Source organism: Vanessa cardui, chromosome 16 (assembly GCF_905220365.1).
Source record: "Vanessa cardui chromosome 16, ilVanCard2.1, whole genome shotgun sequence".
NCBI lineage: Eukaryota > Metazoa > Arthropoda > Insecta > Lepidoptera > Nymphalidae > Vanessa > Vanessa cardui.
The window spans coordinates 5,294,370-5,316,958 of NC_061138.1; the positions used below are offsets into that span (position 1 = coordinate 5,294,370).

Below are 22,589 nucleotides of genomic sequence, written 5' to 3' on the forward strand. Positions count from 1 at the left end.
GCACCTACTTTGATATGTATATTGTTTGAATAACCTTTTTTCAGCTAAAAATTAATAATCACGACCCATACATCCAAATGCATTTAAAACTATACTAGTTATGATAGAATAAAGAAACAAGCAAATCCACCCAAAAACAGTACACTTATCTTTTTGGCAGTTATTTTAATATGTTTGTAATTAATGTTGTATTCTGTATGTTCAATGAAATGTTTCATTTTACTTCAAACATTTATAAAAAAAAAGTAATATTTTTTCTTCACACCGTACCAGTATCGATATGACGTCATCTACGCTGGGTGCACAGATTATGACCGGGTTGTATATAACAATAATTAATTTAATATCACGAAATTTTTATATTCTGATTTATTTATTATTTATTGCTAGAGTAAGATATTCAACATAAATTAAGTTTTATACATTGATTTTGTAGCTAATATTGGGTTAATCGTTATTTCAGAGATTAATATCTACTCATTTTAAAACTATACGTAAAATCAATATGTTTCTTAAAATAGATGATTTCTTGATGATGATGTATGATCTTAAAGTTTTATTTGGTAAATGTCGTTTAACGAGTTCTTCTAAAATCAATCTTTTAATATTTCAATCTAAAATTATTTACGAAATCTATGTGTCTTGCTATCATTACTAATTTGATATCCGAATGAAAAAATAATACTGTTAACAAATCGCCCCGTTTACAACATATACATAATTTTATCAATAACTTGTTGATAAAAATCGGTATGTTTTTAAAATGATTCATTTTATAACTATTAAATTTGTAGTTAAATTGCAAACCTTTCCTACTTAATAATTACAAATCAATTGATATTTTAGTTTTTGATCGTTAAACTATTTCTGTTTTCTTTTACAACGATATTTACCGTTAAATCAATTATGCTAATATTTTACAAATCTGACATCTTTTTTTTTTTAATTATAATTTGACCGAAATCTATTAGTGATATTTACGACTAGAACGAATGATTTTATTTACTTGAATAGATTGTATTAAAAGCTAGGAGACTACCAAAAAGGTAGAATAATATTTTAATATTAATGTATTCTTTGATGAGGGATGGTAATGTGTGTGAAAATGATGAATAAAATTCGTCGATGCGAGGAATATTGTGTGAATTGCTGATACAATCTGAACAAAATCTTTTTTTTTAATGTCTACAATGTCTCTCTGTGTTGCCACCGCAATAACAGAGACTATATTTTTTATCATAAGCGTGTGGTTTTCAATTATATTTTTATTAATGCATTCACGACATTTTTTATACGAAATTAAATGTAATTAATTCAATTAACTAAATTAAAATTAATGTAATGAAAACTGCATGATTTTTGTAATAAAAATAAGTTAAATAAAATTTTGTGTTCGCCATTTTCATTTTACGCTTTAGCACAGATTACATATACAAATACAAAAAAATATGTCTGTGGAATATTTATTTTCATTTCATAAATAATATTTTCACAGTTTAAAATTTTAACCTTTTCATTTGTGAGAATAAAAAATATTTTGTTCATGGACAACAGTTGTAATTTAAGTATATAATAAATACAATTCTAATAATAAAATCAAAGGGTTTTGTGTGAAATTAGTTACTTGTACGATATTTTTTTTCTGTGAATTTTTCATAATTGAACGCCTGAGAAGCAATGCTTATAACTTGCATATAATCCAATGTAAAAGATACACCATGTAGTTTCTCATATATATCTAATTTTAAACCTTACATTGTATTGTACTGCCACTACAATTACCCATTTATAAATAAGTATATAAGATAAAAATATCACCTTCGCTTTACTTAGTCTTGTAGTATAATTATTTAAACAAATTTTACCAAAACGTTGCCTCGCTTAAGTTACATTATAATTTTTTTGTAAATAATTTAAAACATTTTAGTGTGCTCTGGCATAATACATACATGTAATTGAATATTTATAAGATTAATAAACATTTTCACCGGCTAATTTTCTGTTTTATTTTAACATTACCGACATTTATTATGTTATACTATGTGTAATGTTTATGTTTTACTGATTTTATGATTTTTTTAGGTTTGCGTAAACTATTTTTACTTATTTTTTTATATAGAAAAATAATGGCTGTTCGTTTAAACAAGAGTTTGCATTTGCAAAATAAATCAAAAGTAGTGTAGTAGTAAACCAAATTAATTTTATTTGATATTAATTAAAAGCACGAGAAGTGTTTATATGTATTTTATTCATGACTACACGGCCTACACAGCCAAGCTTTGATGCCTGTTTGTGCTAATGGGTCATTAATTTTGTGTTTCTAGAAGTTACTAGATAAGTATTTCTGGAAGAAGACCTTCTTTCCAATGGTAAATGTAAGCTGACTAACAAATGGGCGACCTGGTGGATGGTTATTAAGAAATAATTACCATTCCTAACGCCAATGCATTACCACCATCCGAACCCAATATGTTATGTCCTTTGTATGTGTAACCTCATCCTTCGAACCGAAACACAACAATACTATATAATATTACTAGAATGTCAGATGACTGTGTGAGTTCGCACAAAGCCCACCACCACTTACATTTCTTACATTCCTATAACTTTCATTAATTAACACAACATAATATCCAAATAGCTTAATCTCAATTATTGATGCTTGTTGTTAAAAATTGATAAATTAAGTTTGTTAATATCCTTAAAGAACTTGGAGATGCACCCCCCTCCCCTCTTCAATCTCGAACGGGCAAAATACTAGTCTGTATCCGTCCTTGGAGTTCCAGCTTTCTTCATGACGAATATCATCGATATTTACTCAGTGGTGTAGTGTTTATTTATGTTAAAGAGTGAAGGATGTACCTATGTGGTTGACTTTATTCTTCATTAAGTTGTTGCATGAAGAAATCATCCCACAAGAATGGTGCAGTAGTTCACTAGTGCCCAACTTCAAAAATAAAAGATGTACAGGATTGCAACAACTATAGAGGGATTAAGCTCATATCACATACTATGAAAGTATAGGAGAAGGTATAGAGAGAAGATTGCGCGAAGAGAGTGAAATTACCGAAAATCAGTTTGGATTTATGCCAGTTCGAGGGATAGACGACGCTATCTTTGCACTCCGCCAATTGTGCGAGAAGTACAGACGTGCTCACAAGAACCTGCACATGGTGTTCATTGATGTCGAGAAAGCCTATGATAGGGTGCCTCGAGAAGTGTTATGGTGGGCATTGAAAGAGAAAGGTCTGCCTGGAAAGTATGTGGAGTTAGCCCGTGCTATGTACAGGGGATCCTGTACCTACGTCCGATCGTTAGCCGGTAACACCGACCGGTTCAATGTAGCAGTAGATTTGCACCAAGGGTCGGCTTTAAGTCCTTACCTCTTCCTGCTGATTATGGACGCTCTAACGGCGGACATACAGGAGGAGGCAGCATGGTGCAAGCTTTTTGCCGACTACGTTGTACTGATAGGTGAAGATGGATCTGAGATCCAGAGCAGATTGGGGGATTGGCAACGAAAACTGGAGAATGTTGGCCTGTTGGTCTCTCCAGTCCTGAAGCCATAGCGCTTGATGGCGCAGCTCTTCCAATCTGCCCCGACTTCCGGTATCTCGGTTCACTCATTTAAGGCGATGGCGTAATAGATCGCATGGTGAAGCACAAGATTAACACAGGAAGAATGAAATTGCGGCAGTTACGGGAACAATTTGTGACCCTTAAGGGGAAGATCTATAAAACCATGATCAGACCTGCTTTTCTATATGGATCAGCGTGTTGGGCTACAAAAAGGATGACTGAAAGGCAATTGCATGTTGCGGAGATGAGAATTCTGAGAGGAATGTGTGGTGTTACGCGAATGGATAGAATAAGGAATGAGTACATAAGAGGAAGATTGAAAGTAACACCGATACCCGAGAAGTTATGTGGAAGGCGGCTATCATGGTATGGGCATGTAATGCGGAGGAATTAGGAACGTGTTGTGAGAATGGCCTTGAGCATGGATGTGGATGGATATAGAGGTAGAGGACGACCAAGGAAACGATGCATGGATTGTGTGAAAGACGATATGGTTAGAAAGAATGTTACTTGTGAAATGACATCTCACAGAGAAGTATGGAAGGAGAAGACATGCTGCGCCGACCCCAAAAAAATTGGGATAAGGGCAGGAGGATAAATTATAGGTTAGTGTTTATTTATTATTTTGTAAAGATAAGCTCCTAAATATATATTCTGACGCTGGGCAAATTTAGATCTTGTTCTAGTAATTTTAATGTCTGGTCGTTGACGTTGTGTGTTCTTAGGTGGGATGGGAAAACATTTATGAAAGCGTATGACGGTATTTTGTATTAATAGTTGACGGACTGTAAGTACCTTTGCTATTTTATAAATCTCATTTCTCGGAAATACAAGTGCGATCCCACAAATCCGATGAAAAAATGTAAGGGTTATATAAGACAACAATTAATTACATGTTTTACTTTATGTTTTTTTTTATAATAAAATCATTCATCAACATATTGTCATAAATAAAACCAATTGTTAAAAACATTGAATGTCTGTCAGATTATTTTTTTTTCATTTAAATTAGTAATTAATAATTAATTAATATTTCGAACCTATAATTATATATTTCTACGAGAATAAAATAACTAACTAAGAAACTATTTAGGATTTTATTATCTGTTGTAATAATGCAAATATTGATAAGTTTGACATTTGAAAAAATAATTTACAAATTGATAAATAAGCGTCTGAGAAATATTATATATAAATTGTGGAAATGAATTTTATTACAAATGAATGTGCTTAAACATCTTAATGGATATAGGTATTTTTTTGCGGAAGACGTTGTTTGTTTTGTCAGGTTCCGTAGTGTCGAGGGAGCGTTAAGATATTCGGTTACCACTTACAACGTCACTTTCATCTTAGATCAAACGTCGGCTGACGGTTTAGACAGAATTCGTAAACTCATATCGAATGACAAGAAGTTACGGCTTGTTATAATTTGCTTGCAATTTTATTTAATGGCGTCGTAGCTTTCACTGAAAAAAAGTATGCATGTTTTATGGAATCGCCTATTTATTAATTATTTATTATCAAGGAAGTTTATCCTAGACAAAAAATTATTGCCACCTTTGGTCGGACGGAAATTTCCTAGGATTAATTAGAAGTTTAACAAAAAAAACAGATTTATATTATAGATAATAAAATACTTTATGAAAGTTTTTATAAAATATGTGCTAATGATATTATAATACATATTTTTATAATTCGAAATCTTACTTATTGATAATTCATTTAATTATGATCGAATCTCCGTTTAAATAATCTAAAAATAATATTAAAAAAATATGTTTTTGAAAAACAGATCTGATATAAGAGAAGATAGTCGTAAGTGGATTCTATTGGTACATTTACTAACATCAATTTGACCTGATTTTGATTTGATTTGATTTTGACATGAATTTGACATTTGATAAAAAAAATTAAGTACATATTAAGAAGGCAATACAATAATACAATCTTTATACACAAGAAGTGATAGTAATTTATTAGGTAAATACTATACGTAAAATACAAAATAATTGGCACATAAATATAATTCATCAAAATTCATAATATCACACATTGTTCATTAAGCCGTCGGATGAGTACGAATTTCTCGTTTCGTAAAAATTTTCTTTGTAACCATAATTGCAATACTGCATCGAATTACAAGGCACTTCGTTGTGATCGTCATAATTTCTTTCTTCGTAATCGTTTTCGGAATAATCTTGTCCATAACTGTCATTGCAATTGACGCCATTTTGGATTTCTCTCGATGTCTGATTTCGATTCATAGCTGAAGACTCGGTATTCTGTGAGTTAATATTCCATCTTTGCGTAATCGTGCAGCTCAATGTGCCGCCATGTTGAAAAGCAAATGGCCAAGCCTGAGAATCAAAAAAGGTTTTATATGAATAGATAAAATATTAAATTTTGACTTCAATGTAACAAAAAAAATATGTAGTCTTAATTTAGACACTTTAAGTTATAGCCTTCAAGACCAGATTTTTAATAAAGAACGCACCAGAATTTCCAGACGAAAAGTAAAGGTATTACTTCAAAATATACCTATCATTATCATCCTAACCTCATTTCCCAAAAGAAAGATTTTGTCGCCTTTGCGTTTCGTTCATTTCACGGATTATCTACATTATCTATATTAATATTATAAATGTTAAAGCCAGTCTGTCTGTCTGTCGCTCTTTCACAACAAACCGCTTAACCGAATTTGATGATATTTGTTATGAAGCAAACTTGAACTCCAATAAAGGACATAGGCTACTTTTTTGTCTGACACATGACCACCAACACCTACAGGCGCCTACTAAAATGACATATTTTAATATTAAATTGATTAGGTCTATAATGCCAGTATACATTCGTTGTTACCCCATGCACAAATTGCTTTATTTTTCGTACAGTGCTACGAGTTTCATGAGTGCTACTAGAATATAATGCACCATACAGAACGTATGGTCTAAAAGACCTCCCAACGCGACATTCGATATTCAAAGTGCGAAAAGCTATTGTATGGTTGACCCTCATTTAGATGTCCAAATAAACACTCGTAAACATGTGCCTATAGCACCATAAAATATTCAAATATAGAGTTGGCTCATAAAAAAATAATGATATTCAGATTATACATAATCTGTGTATCTTCTGTTATAGTAATCTATTTATTCATTCAATGTGAAATGCTCTTAAAATTAATTATATATAAAAGAACGAATGAGATTACAATAAAAACCTATGAATGAGTAATTAGCGGAACGAATGATTCTACAAATAAAAAGGTGCACTTTATAAAATAAGAGTATAATTTGTAGTTGATTAGTCTTTTCTCTTTACAATTACACTTCACTAATACAAAGGCGTGTCCAGGGGAACAATAAAACTGGATCATCTCTTTAACGTCCGGAGATAAATTTTATTTATACCCGAAACAGCTGCAAACTTTTGGTCAGCGCGCGTTAAACCCGTGTTTATTGTTATAATCTTTTTGTTTCTATCTCTGCATCCAGATTCCGATGTATTGTTTATTTACTTTTAAAAAGGCTTAACCTCTTGCCGTAAGTGTGTTTAACGATGAAAAAATGGGCATGTTTTTTAAGGGCATAAACCGGAACGTATAAAGTCATTTAAAGTGATAACTGAATATGCACGAAAATGTATTTTACTTACAGCAAAACGACGTGGCACTGCTCTATTATCGTTATAAAATAAAAATCACTTTTCAGCTTTACCATAAATTTGAAGTGTAGCTAGTCCGTTCGTGGATGGCTAATTGGATGCTCTTAAATTTTTTTTATACAAATATATTTTTATTTATATATTATCTTCATACAAATGTATATTATAAAATTTATTATACACTAGATAATTGGGTATTGTGATGCATGTAATCTGACATGCGTTGCAATGCGATATTATTTTTGTAAGTAATTTTACTGTGTGATCACGTGTCAACATATATTGATAGTACTACACCAGAAATATACCAGACACTATCTCAAAAATGCTGTCAAAAGTATGACTTTAACTCCGTCGAATGAATAACGTGAAAATTAGTATACAAGCATACACAAACTATCAGTTTTATATCAGACTGGCTATAGCCTAATGTGCCGTCAGGATATAAGCTATCCCTATTAAAGTTTCATTCGAATATGTTCAGTTTTACATGAAAGAGTTGACAGTGATTCATCCATCGTCACGAATATTGACATTTATAATATTATGGTCCCTCAAACCAATGGCTTCAATATTTCGCTTAACATAGATCACACATCCTTCTCAGAATTTTTATAATCCATTGAAGACGGCACTCACGCGTCGGGGTAACGATTAGCATACATCTTGATTATAAATCAACTCAAACACATTCTAACAAATATTGATATTCGGTACTAAATAGACGATTAAAATCATATCATATTAAAAAATATAATTTTATATAAGCACAAAAAAGTCATACCCTCATCTTGAATATGCCAGATATAAGTACGAGTATAAATACATATGTTTATTAATTGTAAACTTAATACACGAAATATTGTTGTAAGTTTTATACCTTATTTGTATAAAATTTTATTATTATTATTAATATTAAAAATACACAAGCAAAAGTGATTTGATCATTAACGAGTTTCTTCAATGAATTAGAAAATCATTTTTGTTCTAAAACAACCTAAAACATAAAGTAATACCTAATAAAAACTCAAGCTGTTTTTCCTATATATGTGTTTATATAAATTGAATAACTTAATAACTGTAACCCAAAATGTCACTAAAATCGTAAACAGAAAAAGGAGACATATTTGTCAAATCGATCTTCTTGGAACGCGTCGCCTAATCCGTCGACGACAGCTATACTTCACGGTGGCGTTTAGCAAATGCCTTTGATTAATTGCGGTTAAACGTCGGAGTTTGAAGCCACGATCTATGGTTCGAATTTTAAATGAAATGGTTGCTGTTACTAATATCACTTATTTTAAATTCAACTAGCAACAACAACAACAACAGCCTGTAAATTCCCCCTGCTGGGCTAAAGGCCTCCTCTCCCTTTGAGGAGAAGGTTTGCAACATATTCCACCATGCTGTTCATGTGCCTTCACCGCTGAACACGAGATGAATTATAAAAACAAATTCAGCACATGAAACAGCGGTGCTTGCCTGTGTTTGAACCCGCAATCATCAGTTAAGATGCACGCGTTCTAACTACTGGGCCACCTCGACTCAAATTCAACTAGCTTATACATCAAAAGAATCATTGAATATTCCCATTTTAAAATGGAGCCGGGAGATTGTGCATGACCCACGGCTTTCTGAGCTATTCAGAGCACGAGAGTGCAAAGTACCGCCAGTTTCAAGACACTTTTTTTATGAAAAGCCAAAAATTGCCTTTTTTATTCGTTGTAATTTCGTTTGTTTATTTATATACGTACAAAGTCCATGAATAGGTTTATATCTGTTTGAATATTTCCATAGTTCAATTTATGATGCTTTAAATATTCTAGCTTTAAGAAATGAGTGTCCACAGTACCTTATAAGTTCGTGTCACGGACGAATTAAAGAGATGACAAGAAAGTCGAGGGATAAATCGTTAACAGTTTTCATATTGAGTTACAATAAAGCTCTGGATTTAGACATGGTAATATTAACGACAATAATGTACTTTAAGCAGGAAATATTTAAAATATATATATGATATATTAAGGGATATTTAATAAAACCAAGTTATAAACAAAAAGCTTTATTACCAACGCTAAATATTTCTAACTTAAAGTAAATTCAGTGGAATTTATTTTAATTTTAAATGAATTATGAAATATTTCCAACGTTAGAATGTTTGAAAATTGAAAATGATGTATATTACTAATATGTAATATTAATTTATTATAAATTGTTTTAACAATGTACATAGACATGTACCTTAAAATTCGAAAAATATCTCATTAGGACTATAAAAGCACATCTAAAAATGTATCGTTTTGGAAAAAAAAACAATGAAACGTGTGTTCCAACACTACTAAGACGCGAAATCGTTGGTATTTTATATAATCTATTATATGAACAAGTGATTTACGACCAATTTACGTTTTAAAACAATACAGTAAGTAGTTAAGTGGAATAGTGTTGTATTAGTAATAGACATATTGATGAAGAATACTAATATATTATAGCTCTCTATTACAAATCGCACGGAATACGTCAATTAGAGGTTTGTCCTATAAAACTCCTTCCACGATTGTTTTAGGATATAAGTAAGCTTACAAAAATGTTTATAATCATATTATTTAAGTGTACAACAATAACAACAACAGCCTGTAAATTCCCACTGCTGGGCTAAAGGCCTCCTCTCCCTTTGAGGAGAAGGTTTGGAACATATTCCACCACGCTGTTCCAATGCGGGTCGGTGGAATACACATGTGGCAGAATTTCTATGAAATTTGTCACATACAGGTTTCCTCACGATGTTTTCCTTCACCGCTGAACACGAGATGAATTATAAAGACAAATTAAGAACATGAAACAGCGGTGCTTGCCTGGATTTGAACCCGCAATCATCGGTTAAGATGCACGCGTTAAGTGTATTATGTATTAATTAGAATGATGATTGAGATATTTACCAGGTTTAGAGGGTGCGGTGGTGTGTGCGCGGATCTCGGTTCGTGCAACAACGCCCGTAGGTGTGCTATATACGAAGCGGCCAGCCGTAATGTATCTAGTTTTGACAACTTCGTGTCAGCCGGTACCCACGGTAAAGTGGTTTTCAATCTAAAATAGAAAAGAGGAAATTTATTTATCTAATGTTTTAAATCGAGAGAGGAGATCTATTATAATCTTTGAACGCGGTAATTTTAGGTTTTTAACAAGGTTATATGATATATTGATCGTCCGCTTCTATTCTGCGATATCATGGTGTGGAACCATAATTATAAACGTGTTCCTATGTATAAAGTTTATTTGTTTGGTGGTTCGAACCTGCAAAAAGCTTTGGAAAGTACTCTCATACGAGCTCGCTCCCGGGCGTTCGCTGCGTTCCTGTGTTGCGGCTCATGTCCACTTCTGCCTGTTATAGAAAAATAACAATAAGTATATCTATTTATAATTTATTTTTAAATTAGTAGTGATTTATTAGCAGAAATAATAATACCATTATCAATATTGAAATGATGGGGTACAAAGCGAACGATACATTTAATTTAGTACTCTACATTGACGATTCAAATTGCTTATAAGAACCTATTCGAATAATATTAATATTTTGATTATATTTTACCAATAAAATTGAGTCATTGCAAATTCGTACGCATATTATTTTCACATGTTGCAATATGAACTCTACAAAAAATGAAACTTATGATTCTGTAGTAAATTTATAATCAAATTTATAACAACGTTAAATTTTCCCTTCTATTTGTCAGAAAATAATTGATAAAATAAAAACAACACAGAAACAAGCTATGTACCAGTGTATATTCTATCACATAACAAGCGTTTTGTTTAGCGCGTAGGAAGTTATATTGAATATCGTGGCAAATTTTTAGTATATCAGATTTTTAAGACATCATCTGTTCTTATTAAGAACTTTACAGTCCTCTAGAAGCCTGAATATGAATTTAGAACTTATTTTTCTACTCTTATCCACGATGAATCGGCGCGACTCGCGACAATCCTGACTTCTAGCATAAGTCGGTACGTATTAAACAATAAAAAAATCAATAACAGTTTCGTAGAAAATATTCTATGGTCTTCGAGTCAAAATTTAATTAGGTTTTCTTGTGAATATTTAATCTTATACATAGTAACAATTAATACATGTAAATTACTTTTATTTCAACCTATTAAAAAAAATTGTTAACTTTTAGTTTCAGTAAAACAACTACAATCTACAATCTGATTAGATAGATTCGGAGGTTAGAATTAATGATATCTTGAAAAACGATAATACTTAAAAATGTTCTCGTAAACTTGTCCCATTCAATAAAGTTTATTTTTTTTTTACTACGTAGTTAAATTAAGTAAATTACTTAAAACCTCTTTACAACAAATAATGTTTCTATATATGCTCATCTTCTTTAGAAAGGCTAACTGTACAGCATAACTCACCAGAACTGGACTGAGAATCATCGAAAAGAAAATCATCATCGTCCGCTTCATCCCTTTTTTCAATAGGCGGCGATCGATTGATACGTTTTCTGGGCATTTTGAAATTGCACTCTTACACATATAACACTAACTTTGACACATTTTACTAAGATTTTCAGACTTCAAACCTCAAACTCTGGTTTGGGGGTGCGTGACTTGACTAGTTGCGTGAAGTTTATCATTTGACTTTTCGAGATGCGCCCGCGCAAGGCGGGCGTGTTGGGCGGCGCCTACGCACGCCCCTCCCGTTTCGATTTCAGGATTATCCCGCGACAAATGAGAAATGCTTTTTGAAAACATAATTAATGGGGCATGAAACGATTTCATTAAGCTATGTTAATTTGTAAAGTGCATATAATGCAGGAATACATTAATAAATATTTCTTTATATTGAAAGTATTACAATTTTGCATAATATTGCAATAATAGTTTCATTCAGAATAAAATTGTATTAAGTAAACTCAATTTTGTAATATAAGAACTTTTATTTATATATATATATATGGTGCATTCTTTACGGTTCAGTATTTCAGCTACGTTTGGCTTCTCACATCTTTCACTAACAAGGTTATAACTCTATGTGTAAGGAATAAGGATAAATAGATTGACGGATGGGTTCAGAATGGGTCGCACTTCCGCGACATATTATACTTTGGAAACGCCAACACGTGCTATGCAACCCCACATAATTTAACCGAATAATATTAAGGATTAAGTCTCATTCGTTTTACAATATTGCATAATTTACAAAATTTCGAGATTTCTAGATTTGTAAAATGTCATTATTTATTTTTTGCTTGATCACAGCAATTTAGTACTCAAAGCTGAAAAGTTTCATTAGATAGAAAATCAAAAACTCACAGTTTTTTGCTTTTCTCAAAATCTGGGTGATTTCTTTACCAATAACGTCCAAATTAATTTCCTTTTCAAAATTCAAAGGTATGATTCAATATACATAACTCACACTACATAATCATGTGTAATTCTTGATCACGGAAGTATAATTATGAATCTTCATTTTCTTAGAAATTACAAAGCTTTATTATTTTATTATTAGGTAATTATAAACTCTTAAACTATTCATCCGATTGAGATGACAATCACCAACGAAACGCTCCTAAAAACTATAAATAATTAATACATTTTCTATAGTCTTATTCTACTTGTGCAAAACTGGGACGGGCTGCTAATTTATTTATACAACAAACAACAACAACAATAGCCTGTAAATTCCCACTGCTGGGCTAAAGGCCTCCTCTCCTTTTGAGGAGAAGGTTTGGAACATATTCCACCACGCTGTTCCAATGCGGGTTGGTGGAATACACATGTGGCAGAATTTCAAAATTTATAAATAAATTTATTTATAAATTTTATAATATTCAATAAATATTATATTACGTCGAAGTCACGTCATACGTCAAAAATATGGTAACTGTATCGTAAAAAACCACTAAGAAGAAATTAAAAAGTATGGTCATCAATAATACGGGAATAAACCTCTTTTATGACATGGTATAAAATATTTGCAACTTGCTCTTTATTTCTGAAAAGCACAACTCCGGCGCCTGAGTTTTTCATAACCTTTTCCATCAGCAGTATCGATTAACGAATCATACCTATCTGAGTAAAAAAAATCGAAAATAAATTACTGTATACAGCTATGCAAAGCTTTTGTTTGAGATGGTCCTAATTGTGGAAATGATAAAGTACACTGGCTTTAAACTGAGAGAGTAAGTCTGCTTCAAATAGGATATAGTTAGGGTTGCCATCTTACAGGTACAAATAATTTTTGGAATATTTATTTAACTTTAATTATGTGGTTATCATTAAATATATTGTTATCGACTCTTTTATTATAAATGCGAAAGTAGCTCTGTCTGTCTGTCTATTTGTTCATTTTACACTGAACCGATGTTAATGGAACGAGCTTAAATACCAAAGAAAATAAGTGGTAATAAAAATATAATTATTTTAATTTCTTTTACATTTAAATCTCTAACGGTATAATGAACAAGTCAAATAACTGAATCTGAATAACTGAATCTAGGTATCAGGCACATTTAATAATTGTATCGACAACCCTAGCTTGTCCAGGTGGCGAGTATCAAAGCACTGAGTTGAAGCTCTGAAGTGATTCGTTTTAAGCGCCAGTGTGACTTACGACGGTGCCTAATGTTTACTCTACAAATATTATTCTTTGTTCCACTTACACGTTCTATAACTAATACGAATTAAACATACCTTGGAAATTCTAAAACGATTGCGTAGTTCAGTTCATAATTAATAATATAAAAATTAACAAGTGTGGTATCTGATACCAATTTTAAACCATTATAGGGTATATTTTTAATTTAAAATAGGTACTTATCAATACATACAATAAAATTATCAGTCCGAAAACAGATGAACCAATTTGAATGCATTGTTTGGGGTAATATGGCGTTTGGTTTATTAAAATTGGGTTGTTATGGAACCAAGGCTGATGAGGTTAAAACCTTTTTAAAGAGTTTCAGTGGTATTACATCATATATAAATATTGATGTAAATTATTTTTAACAATATAATTTCTATAAGTATGTACTAGGTGTATGTATGTATGTAGTAGGTTGTACATAGTACGCTGCAGATGCTTTCATGCTTTAACTTTAAGGGACCATCCTCAAAACTTTTCTTTTACTTTTAAGTAAGTCCAGTTTTCAGTGCATACTGATACAGATTAGCTTTATGTAACTCTGTCGCGTGTTCGCAACTGCAAAAAAAAGGTTTCATTAATATATAGATAATAATTTTTTAATACTACAATTTTAAAATAGAAATTTAAAACGTTTACTTGTTTGTGGTTTGTGTGAACGTGAATCTAACTCATAAATAATGTTTTGTATTTGCCTAGGCAATATTTATAATGTATTTAGAACATTTTAACTTTCGAGGAAAGGACTGATATTTTTAATACAGGTTATTGAATTAGCCTAGCTAGGATAACCAGTACCTGATCGACATTTCGTTGGATGATTAAATTTTATTTTACTTAAATTGAGACTTATATTGTCCTTTTTTGTTTTCCCAGGAGGAAATGCATTTACGCATGTAGCCGGTCGGAGGACCAGGGCGTATATGTGGGACTCACCAGAACCTACGCCCCCGCACTGGGGCCTTGTGTTCCGTCCTACCCACTAAAATCTCCTCGAGTTTCCACCACGCCTAATGGTTGGACAACGGGAACCCTATTTTTCTCTGTAAAAACGCGTTTGGGCGTATGTGGGAATCACTGGTACTATGCATCGAAATAAAATCATGCACTATAAGACCAGCTGTACCCACTATGCATTTTGAGGGACGTCACAGTATCGGTTCCGCATGTCATCCTGAGGACAAGACCCTATGTCATTTATAAATAAATCTCTTCTGTAATTTCGTTCACGCAAATCATCTAATAGGGATACAAATTTTTCTTTCTCTTTTGGGAAAATAATAGTTCTAGTCTTGAGATCAAAATCTCTACTCAGATCGTTATGTTAATGTATTTAACACTTACATTTCTTGTCATAAAAGTCATTCCATAATAAAATTTAAGGGTGGGTTTTATACATTTGTATTAAAGTTGTTTTAGAGTATAATTTTTTTCTCATAACCCGATTCCCCCTGGTTCCGTTCCTGGTTGTATTGTATAATTAACCATAAGACTTATTGCTCGCTTAATTTGATTTTTAATTATCTTTGAGCTCAGTGGCGAAATGATTTATCAAATAAAATCTAACAACATTTATACCCATAAAACCTTTACCTTAAATACATCTTCTTTTTTACGTAATACTATTTTTATCTTTAAAAATGTAGTAAATATAACGTATGGCAGAAAATAATTAAGTTTATATCATATCAAAACAAAACAACTACCCGCGAATACAACAAAGTAACAAAATATATTAAAAGTGTAAAGTCTTATTATTAAAAACCAATCTTCTATGCAGCCTCTCGGGGAAAAGAAGACTATTCAATTTAAGGGATCCTTAACAAAATTATCATGAATTATAAGTGGTGAACTCAAAATAACAGAAACGGTATGTATTAAAATAATAGCCATTATTATAATATCCTTACAAATGTATTAATGGTTCAAAATCACGTTACAGAGTACAGAGTAACAAAAGTAATCTTTGACTACAAAAAATGTAAATGGAATTGGCTTTACACTTAAAAACATGAACTTATTTCCAAACACAAAGCGCAGTTGTCAACTTGACAAAGTCAAGCTGATTTTCATTTGATTTTGAGTTTTGACAACTTGTTTGACAGGATCATCGATATTTTGTGTGCAGATTGTATATACAAAGCTTTATACAAAGTTGTTGTTAAACTATGTGCGATTATTATTAATTTAATTGAAGAATATCATAATGTTGCCTGGTATTGGTGTTTTTGGAACAGGGTCAGTTGCGAAAGTTTTAGTACCGTTTCTACGAGAAAAGGGATTCTCAGTTGAAGCAATATGGGGTGTAACTTTACAAGAAGCCGAAAGTACAGCAAAAGAACTCAAAATCCCTTTTTTTACCAATAAAATCGACGATGTTTTGCTTAAGAAGAATGTGAGTCTAGTGTTTATCGTTTGTGCGCCTAACTTACACGCGCAAATATCAGTAAAAGCCCTCGGTATTGGGAAACATGTAGTATGCGACAAACCTGCAGGACTTTGCCAAGCTGAGGCGTTGAAAATGGTCAGAGCAGCTCAGTATTACCCTACACTAATATCAATAATCAATCACTCTCTTAGATTTCTACCAGCATTTATCCATATGAGAAAATGTATTCATGATGGTTATTTAGGAAATCCAAGTGAGCTAACTCTTATCGACGTTAGAGTACAAATGGGTTCATTGCTAGGCGAAACATATAATTGGTTGTGTGACGATACTATGGGCGGTGGAACTCTCACATTAGTTGGTAGTCATGTGATAGATTTAGTTTCATACCTTAGTGGTCAGAAAGTTATGAAAGCCCATGGAGTACTAAGAACTTTTGTAGAAGAGACTGAAAAAGTAAACGGAATCAGAAAAATTACTGCCCCAGACTTTTGCACATTCCAATTACAAATGGACAAAGGATTGCTAGTTACAGCAACCTTGAACAATCACTTACCTGGACCGTGTTTCAACCAAGAAATATATGTGTGCAGTAAGAAGGGTTACTTAGTAGTTAGAGGAGGAGACTTGCATGGAAGATTACACAAGCCAAACTCCAAAAGTATAATTGAAGAAGAGGGCAAAAGACCTCACGATAAGGAAGAAGTGATTTATGTAGACGTTGAGGATTTAAGTTGTGCTTCTAGTGTTATACCCAAGCCATATATAAAAGGACTGTGTAAAATGATAAGTGCACTTAAAGAAGCCTTTCTACCAGTTAAGGAACAAATGGACTGGATAAAGGAGCCAGTTAAGGCAGCTGCTACATTTGAAGACGGGCAAAGAGTCCAAGCAACAATGGAAGCATTACGCCAGTCTAGTGAAGATGGTTGTTGGAAAACTGTACAGCTTCTCACTGAACCACCAGATCCAAACCCTGCGCTATCAGCAGCAGTGAGACGCACGGCCATATCCCTGCAGTAGATTTATATAAAAATGTTTCTGTATGCCATTATGATGTACCTTTATATAATAGCTTTTAAAATGATTTGTAAATGTTGCATATTTTATGTGTGAATGTCAATCTTATTTGAATTAATAATAACTCTAAAAATTGAGAAATGTATCTTTTAAGACAGTTTTAGTAGCAATTTTTTTTGTGTTAGAAATAAAAAAAAATTATCACAGTATTATTACACTTTAGCAAGATATTATTAAAAAAAACTCTTACAATTTCATGTCTTTACTTGCCATCAAATGTTATATTTTAAAATTTTTATATCAATATATTAATTGTCATTAATCAAACAGAAATGGTAATACCACTATGTTTCAACATATTTCATGATATGTACAAAACTACTGACTAAAATAAATGTTTTAATATATAATGGTGTATATTTCTTCACTCTATATCTCCTAGACATGTATTGAAGTATATTAATTATGTAAATATGAAGAGTTGATGATCTAACCTATAAGTTAGGTCATGGTTGTGAAATTGTATGATAAATAATATCAGCAGTTAATATTTATTATGCATTAATGAGGAAATATTGGGCAAGTAATACAACCAGTTTTATAACAATGTTATAATAAATGCAAAGAAGATAACATCATGCTCCACAGAATTGAACATATTACACAATCACATCATGTTCATACACTACAATGTACTAACTAACCAATTAATTCGAAACCGCGTAAAATAAAGACTAGCACTAAATTTAATTTTCAATCTTCGCCAAAATGTCAGATTCTCTGAAGAGATGGTATTCCTTTTCGTCGTTTTCTAGACTAACTTTGGTGCCGCCGTATTCTGGTAGAAGAACCTTGTCACCTACTTTCACAAGCACGGGGATGAACTCTCCATTATCTTTTCTTGATCCGTTGCCTACTGCGACCACTTCTCCATGAAGTACCTTGGACTGTGCCTTTTCGGGAATTACGATACCGCCCGCCGTTTTTGTAACTGCTTCTGCTCTCTTAATAAGAACTCTGTCGAGCAGCGGAATTAATTTCTTCACAGCGTTGGCCATTTTTTGGATTGTGTCTGTCAGATCGTGAGACAAATGAAATAAGAATGTAGATTTTCAAATTGCTTGTTATCTAGAAATCTAGAATATTCGTGACTCTACCGGCGATATGAACGAATTTTACCGAAGATCAGAATTCCATGTGTTTGTGGGGCTGCCATAAGCAATAATATTTGAAATTAAAATCATCCATAGATATTACTGTAAAATTGAAATATATATGTAGTTTATTATAGGTAAATAAAAAGTTATTAGTCGTTTTAATTCATTATTTATTATTAGTAGTACGAATAATTATTAAATTATTGGAATATTAAAAAAAATGTTGAATCAATCAACATGACATCTAGTGTCGAATAGCTAAAACTCTAACATCATAAATTATAACAGATGGCGCTATACTTTGAGGGAACTATTGCATTTTATATAATTGACATAGATGTCTCTAGTAGTTGTAAAATTAATATTTTTTCTATCAAAGCTTCGTAATTATGAAAAAATAATAATTATTATTATAACCTTTAAAGTGAATTTTATATGACGATACATGAAATAAATAAGGTATATAAGAAATAAAAAAATATGTATGCCTTTTTAATACTCAGACAAAAGTAAGGGTTTTAAGGGTGAGTAACAAAATCATGTCCGCAATCATCAAGTACGCACTCAGCGCCGTGACCGTTGATGGAATGTGCGCCGGCGCCGGCCAGTCTCGGACACACCTGCGCGAGCAGAACACACACTAACAAAATACTTGAGACTAACGTTCCGAACATAGTGTCTAGGTACTATCTATTATTCACAAAAATAATTTTTTAGACTCTTTTTGCAAAAAACCTTACAATGTTAGGTAATAATATTAGGTATGTGAACTTTTAATAGACTAAAGCAAACTGTCTAATATTTGGATATCAATCATATTAAATACTTGCTGTGCCAATGTCCTTGTACGCGTTTGAATTTTACAAAATATAAAAATATATATATATATTATTGTAGCCTAATTTACTCCCTATTATACCAGTGAAACTCCCTTCAAAATCGGTCCAGCCTTTCCAGATATTAGCCGGAACAAACAGACAGACAGACTGACAAAAATTGTAAAAAATGTTATTTTCGTATACTTAATATTAAAACCAATAATATAATCCTTATACATACGTATCGAAGTTAAAATTATTCTTATATATATTTTACATAAGCACTATAGTTTACAATCATATCTCAATTAAATATGAATAGCAAACTTCAACTGATACTACGAAAAGAAGACCGCGAATCGCAATTTATAATCACCGCCTCCGCGTTCGCGCGGTAACATAAAAGCACAGTCGCTATTGTTCCCGTGTTCAGTTTGACAGCTCTTGAATACGTAATTGACGCTTACTTCATTGTACTGCACTGTACTGACCTCAAACATTACAGAAACCTTAAATATAACTCGGTATAATACTATAAGTTTTGTTGTTTTTTTATTTATTTAAAATATAATTTAAGTAAAGAGTTTACCGATGATGTTATAGTAAATCATTGGAGCTAACTACAAAATTGTGTGTACGAGAGAAATTGAAGTCTTATTCTGTATCTAAAGTAAATACTTGTTAGATAACAGCGTCTTTATTATTGTCTCAGCAATTGATGAATGAATGAATTCCACAAAAAAAATCTACCATCCAAACCTACACCTACTATACCTAATACTATACCTACTTATTATTCTTGTGTTCAGTTTTAGGAGTGAGTTTTTTTCTATGGTACAGTTTCGTGGTCGAGCATATGGGCCACCTGATAGTAAGCTAGCTATCACTATCACCCATAGATTTTGACGCTCTAAATATTAACTATTCCCAACATCGCCAATGCGCCACAAACCTTGGGAAATAAGATGTTATGTCCTTTGTGCATGTAGTTACGCTAGCCTACTCAACGTGGCCAATGTGGCGTGGTTCCTCAGACGGGATTGATAATTGAGTAAGTTTAAGCGATTTTTATGTTATCATAAATTATTATGATTTTTATCTCACAGTATTAAAAAAATACGTTTAATCAATATTCCTTAGTACTGACAATGATCATTGTTTCAATTTTTTTTAATCTACGTCTTATGAATGATGAGAACGAGACCCATGATACATGAGGTATTTTAAAATTACGAAGCGAATTGAATAAGCTTTAAAAAGACTTTTTATAGTTCGAAAAAGATAAAAAGATCATTCTGTGATCGGGTTCACACGGCTGCGTACGGAGCCAAATTTTGCAAACATCTCACGTGTACAGATGTAGGGTTACCATGCTACACAATGAAAATTATATTGTCTAAACTCGAATTTAATCATTTATTAATTTAAAACACATATAATTTCATAAGTTTTTTAAACATAAAATCTCTTTCTTTAATTGATACCACTCTTTTGATTTGTATTAGCTATAAAAATATTTTATTATAATTTTTATTATATTTACACTACTCAATTTTATTATATTTTATTAGTTAAGAGTTTTCAGTTACTCAGCCTAGGTTGTGATTATTGTTATTTGTTAGTTAAACATGGCATTGAACAGTATTTTTTAAAAGAGGTTTCCATTTAATAAAACATGGTTACTGTTTAGAATAAAAAGTTGCGATAATAGACTTACGCGGATGTTCAAAGCGTACAAAATAACACAACAAACACCGCAAAACACCTGATACAGCTTTATATGTACGTACAACTGCTATAGAATTAACATTCATTACCGAAAACTAGCACTAATTTAACAAGTTTTAAGGTTCAAATTTAAATATTTTTTATTTATTGGCCGCATAGATAAAATTGTTTTTTGTCTGGAAGAGATCGTGGTTCGTTCTCACGACATAACCACGCACAGGTGCGCATCCGGCTATCTCAGTCCCACACCGGGATTTGAATCATTTTAGTGCGGCTCTAATTATATTCGTAAAACAACAGATAGGAATTTAAGAAAGAAAAATATTCAGACGTGAGTTGTCGAAAGGTATACAATCGCTAAAACTTTTGGTTTGTTTCTTGTCCTTAGTACAAAATTAAAACAACAATCATTTAAATATTACATTATAAAACTTCGCAGTAGAAGCTACTGCATCCGAGGTTTATCTATGCTTGAAAGTTGTTCATGTATATAAATCTTTTACTAAATTTTTCTTTATAAATTCTTTATATTAGACGTTTAGTTGAGATCATTTTTTAGTTAAGAACTTGTTCAATTCATTTTCTTTTCTGATGGTCGTATTAAATGTTCTCTATTTTTTACGTTTTCCTAGAAACTTTTACAATTTATGAGATAATGACGATAAAAAAGATTTTTGTTGTTGTTTGTGTTGTGAGATATTTATTATTTTGTGTACGTGTATTTTGTTAACCACTGATTGATAAAGGTCACTTTAAGCGTACTACGAGATAATTATTATTATATTACTTATAAAACTTTTCTTTTCATTTATTTTATTAATTATTATAATTCATTAGGAAACGACTTCATTTTGTTACCATTATTACCTTTTATGTATATTATGTCATCCAAATATTAGAACTGTTATGACATTCCCTTAAATTGTAACAAGTGTTATATTTTAGTGCTATTGACTTATATTTTTATATTTATTGTCTAAAAATAATATATGCCGATTAAATAGTTCACCGAAGCGATCGAATGGAATTACTATGACTTGTCCAAGTTAAGTAAAAGACCTATTAACTTCATAGGATTAAAGTCCTCCATTTTGTTTTTATAATGAGGACTGGGATCATAGACTCTGCTTCACCTTGGTTCTTATAAAATATTGTTCTTATATAATAGAATATGCTTCATCAGTCTGAAGTGAGGTACAAATATTTAAGGTGCATAAAAGTAAGTAAAAAGTATTTTTTACACTTAAAGTATAACTTGACAAAAAATATAAATACAGATGATATTTTTAAACTGAGTTTTATTCACTTTTTAGAGGTAGCTATTATTGTTTTAAAATTTAAGCAATTTTACGAGATAAATATCATCAAGAAATAAGAATAAAGCAAACGCTCATTACGTTAACAGACAGACAAACAAAAATAAATATTTTTATGTTGATTTTCCATAACACAATTTACGCATAGCACAAGCTGTTTATAGTGGTATCAGAGTAATGTATGTGATGTTGTCAAATATTTATTCATTCATTATTATATCATTAAATATATGATTAAAATGCAAAATTACATAAATACCTATACGA

At 31.6% G+C, this 22,589-nt stretch overlaps 4 protein-coding genes across 4 annotated transcripts; 2 read left to right on the forward strand and 2 right to left on the reverse strand.

Moving 5' to 3' along the window:
* The first annotated feature begins 3,086 nt into the window (after positions 1 to 3,086).
* LOC124536372 lies at positions 3,087 to 3,569 on the forward strand. The gene has a single exon (XM_047112903.1). It carries the CDS (start codon positions 3,087 to 3,089, stop codon positions 3,567 to 3,569), a length of 483 nt encoding a protein of 160 aa, XP_046968859.1.
* A 1,749-nt stretch (positions 3,570 to 5,318) lies between these two features.
* Positions 5,319 to 11,950, reverse strand: LOC124536314 (transcription factor 23). Its single transcript, XM_047112835.1, has 4 exons — positions 11,665 to 11,950; positions 10,537 to 10,624; positions 10,182 to 10,329; positions 5,319 to 5,936 (listed from the first exon to the last, which is right to left on the reverse strand). The coding sequence occupies exons 1-4, from the start codon at positions 11,759 to 11,761 to the stop codon at positions 5,625 to 5,627; spliced, it is 645 nt and encodes a 214-aa protein (XP_046968791.1). The 5' UTR covers positions 11,762 to 11,950; the 3' UTR covers positions 5,319 to 5,624.
* Positions 11,951 to 15,993: 4,043 nt separating this feature from the next.
* On the forward strand, positions 15,994 to 17,683 carry LOC124536209 (glucose-fructose oxidoreductase domain-containing protein 1). Its single transcript, XM_047112697.1, has one exon. It carries the CDS (start codon positions 16,101 to 16,103, stop codon positions 17,304 to 17,306), a length of 1,206 nt encoding a protein of 401 aa, XP_046968653.1. The 5' UTR covers positions 15,994 to 16,100; the 3' UTR covers positions 17,307 to 17,683.
* Positions 17,684 to 17,899: 216 nt separating this feature from the next.
* Positions 17,900 to 18,503, reverse strand: LOC124536210 (10 kDa heat shock protein, mitochondrial-like). Its single transcript, XM_047112698.1, has one exon. It carries the CDS (start codon positions 18,359 to 18,361, stop codon positions 18,050 to 18,052), a length of 312 nt encoding a protein of 103 aa, XP_046968654.1. The 5' UTR covers positions 18,362 to 18,503; the 3' UTR covers positions 17,900 to 18,049.
* Between the last annotated feature and the right edge of the window lie 4,086 nt (positions 18,504 to 22,589).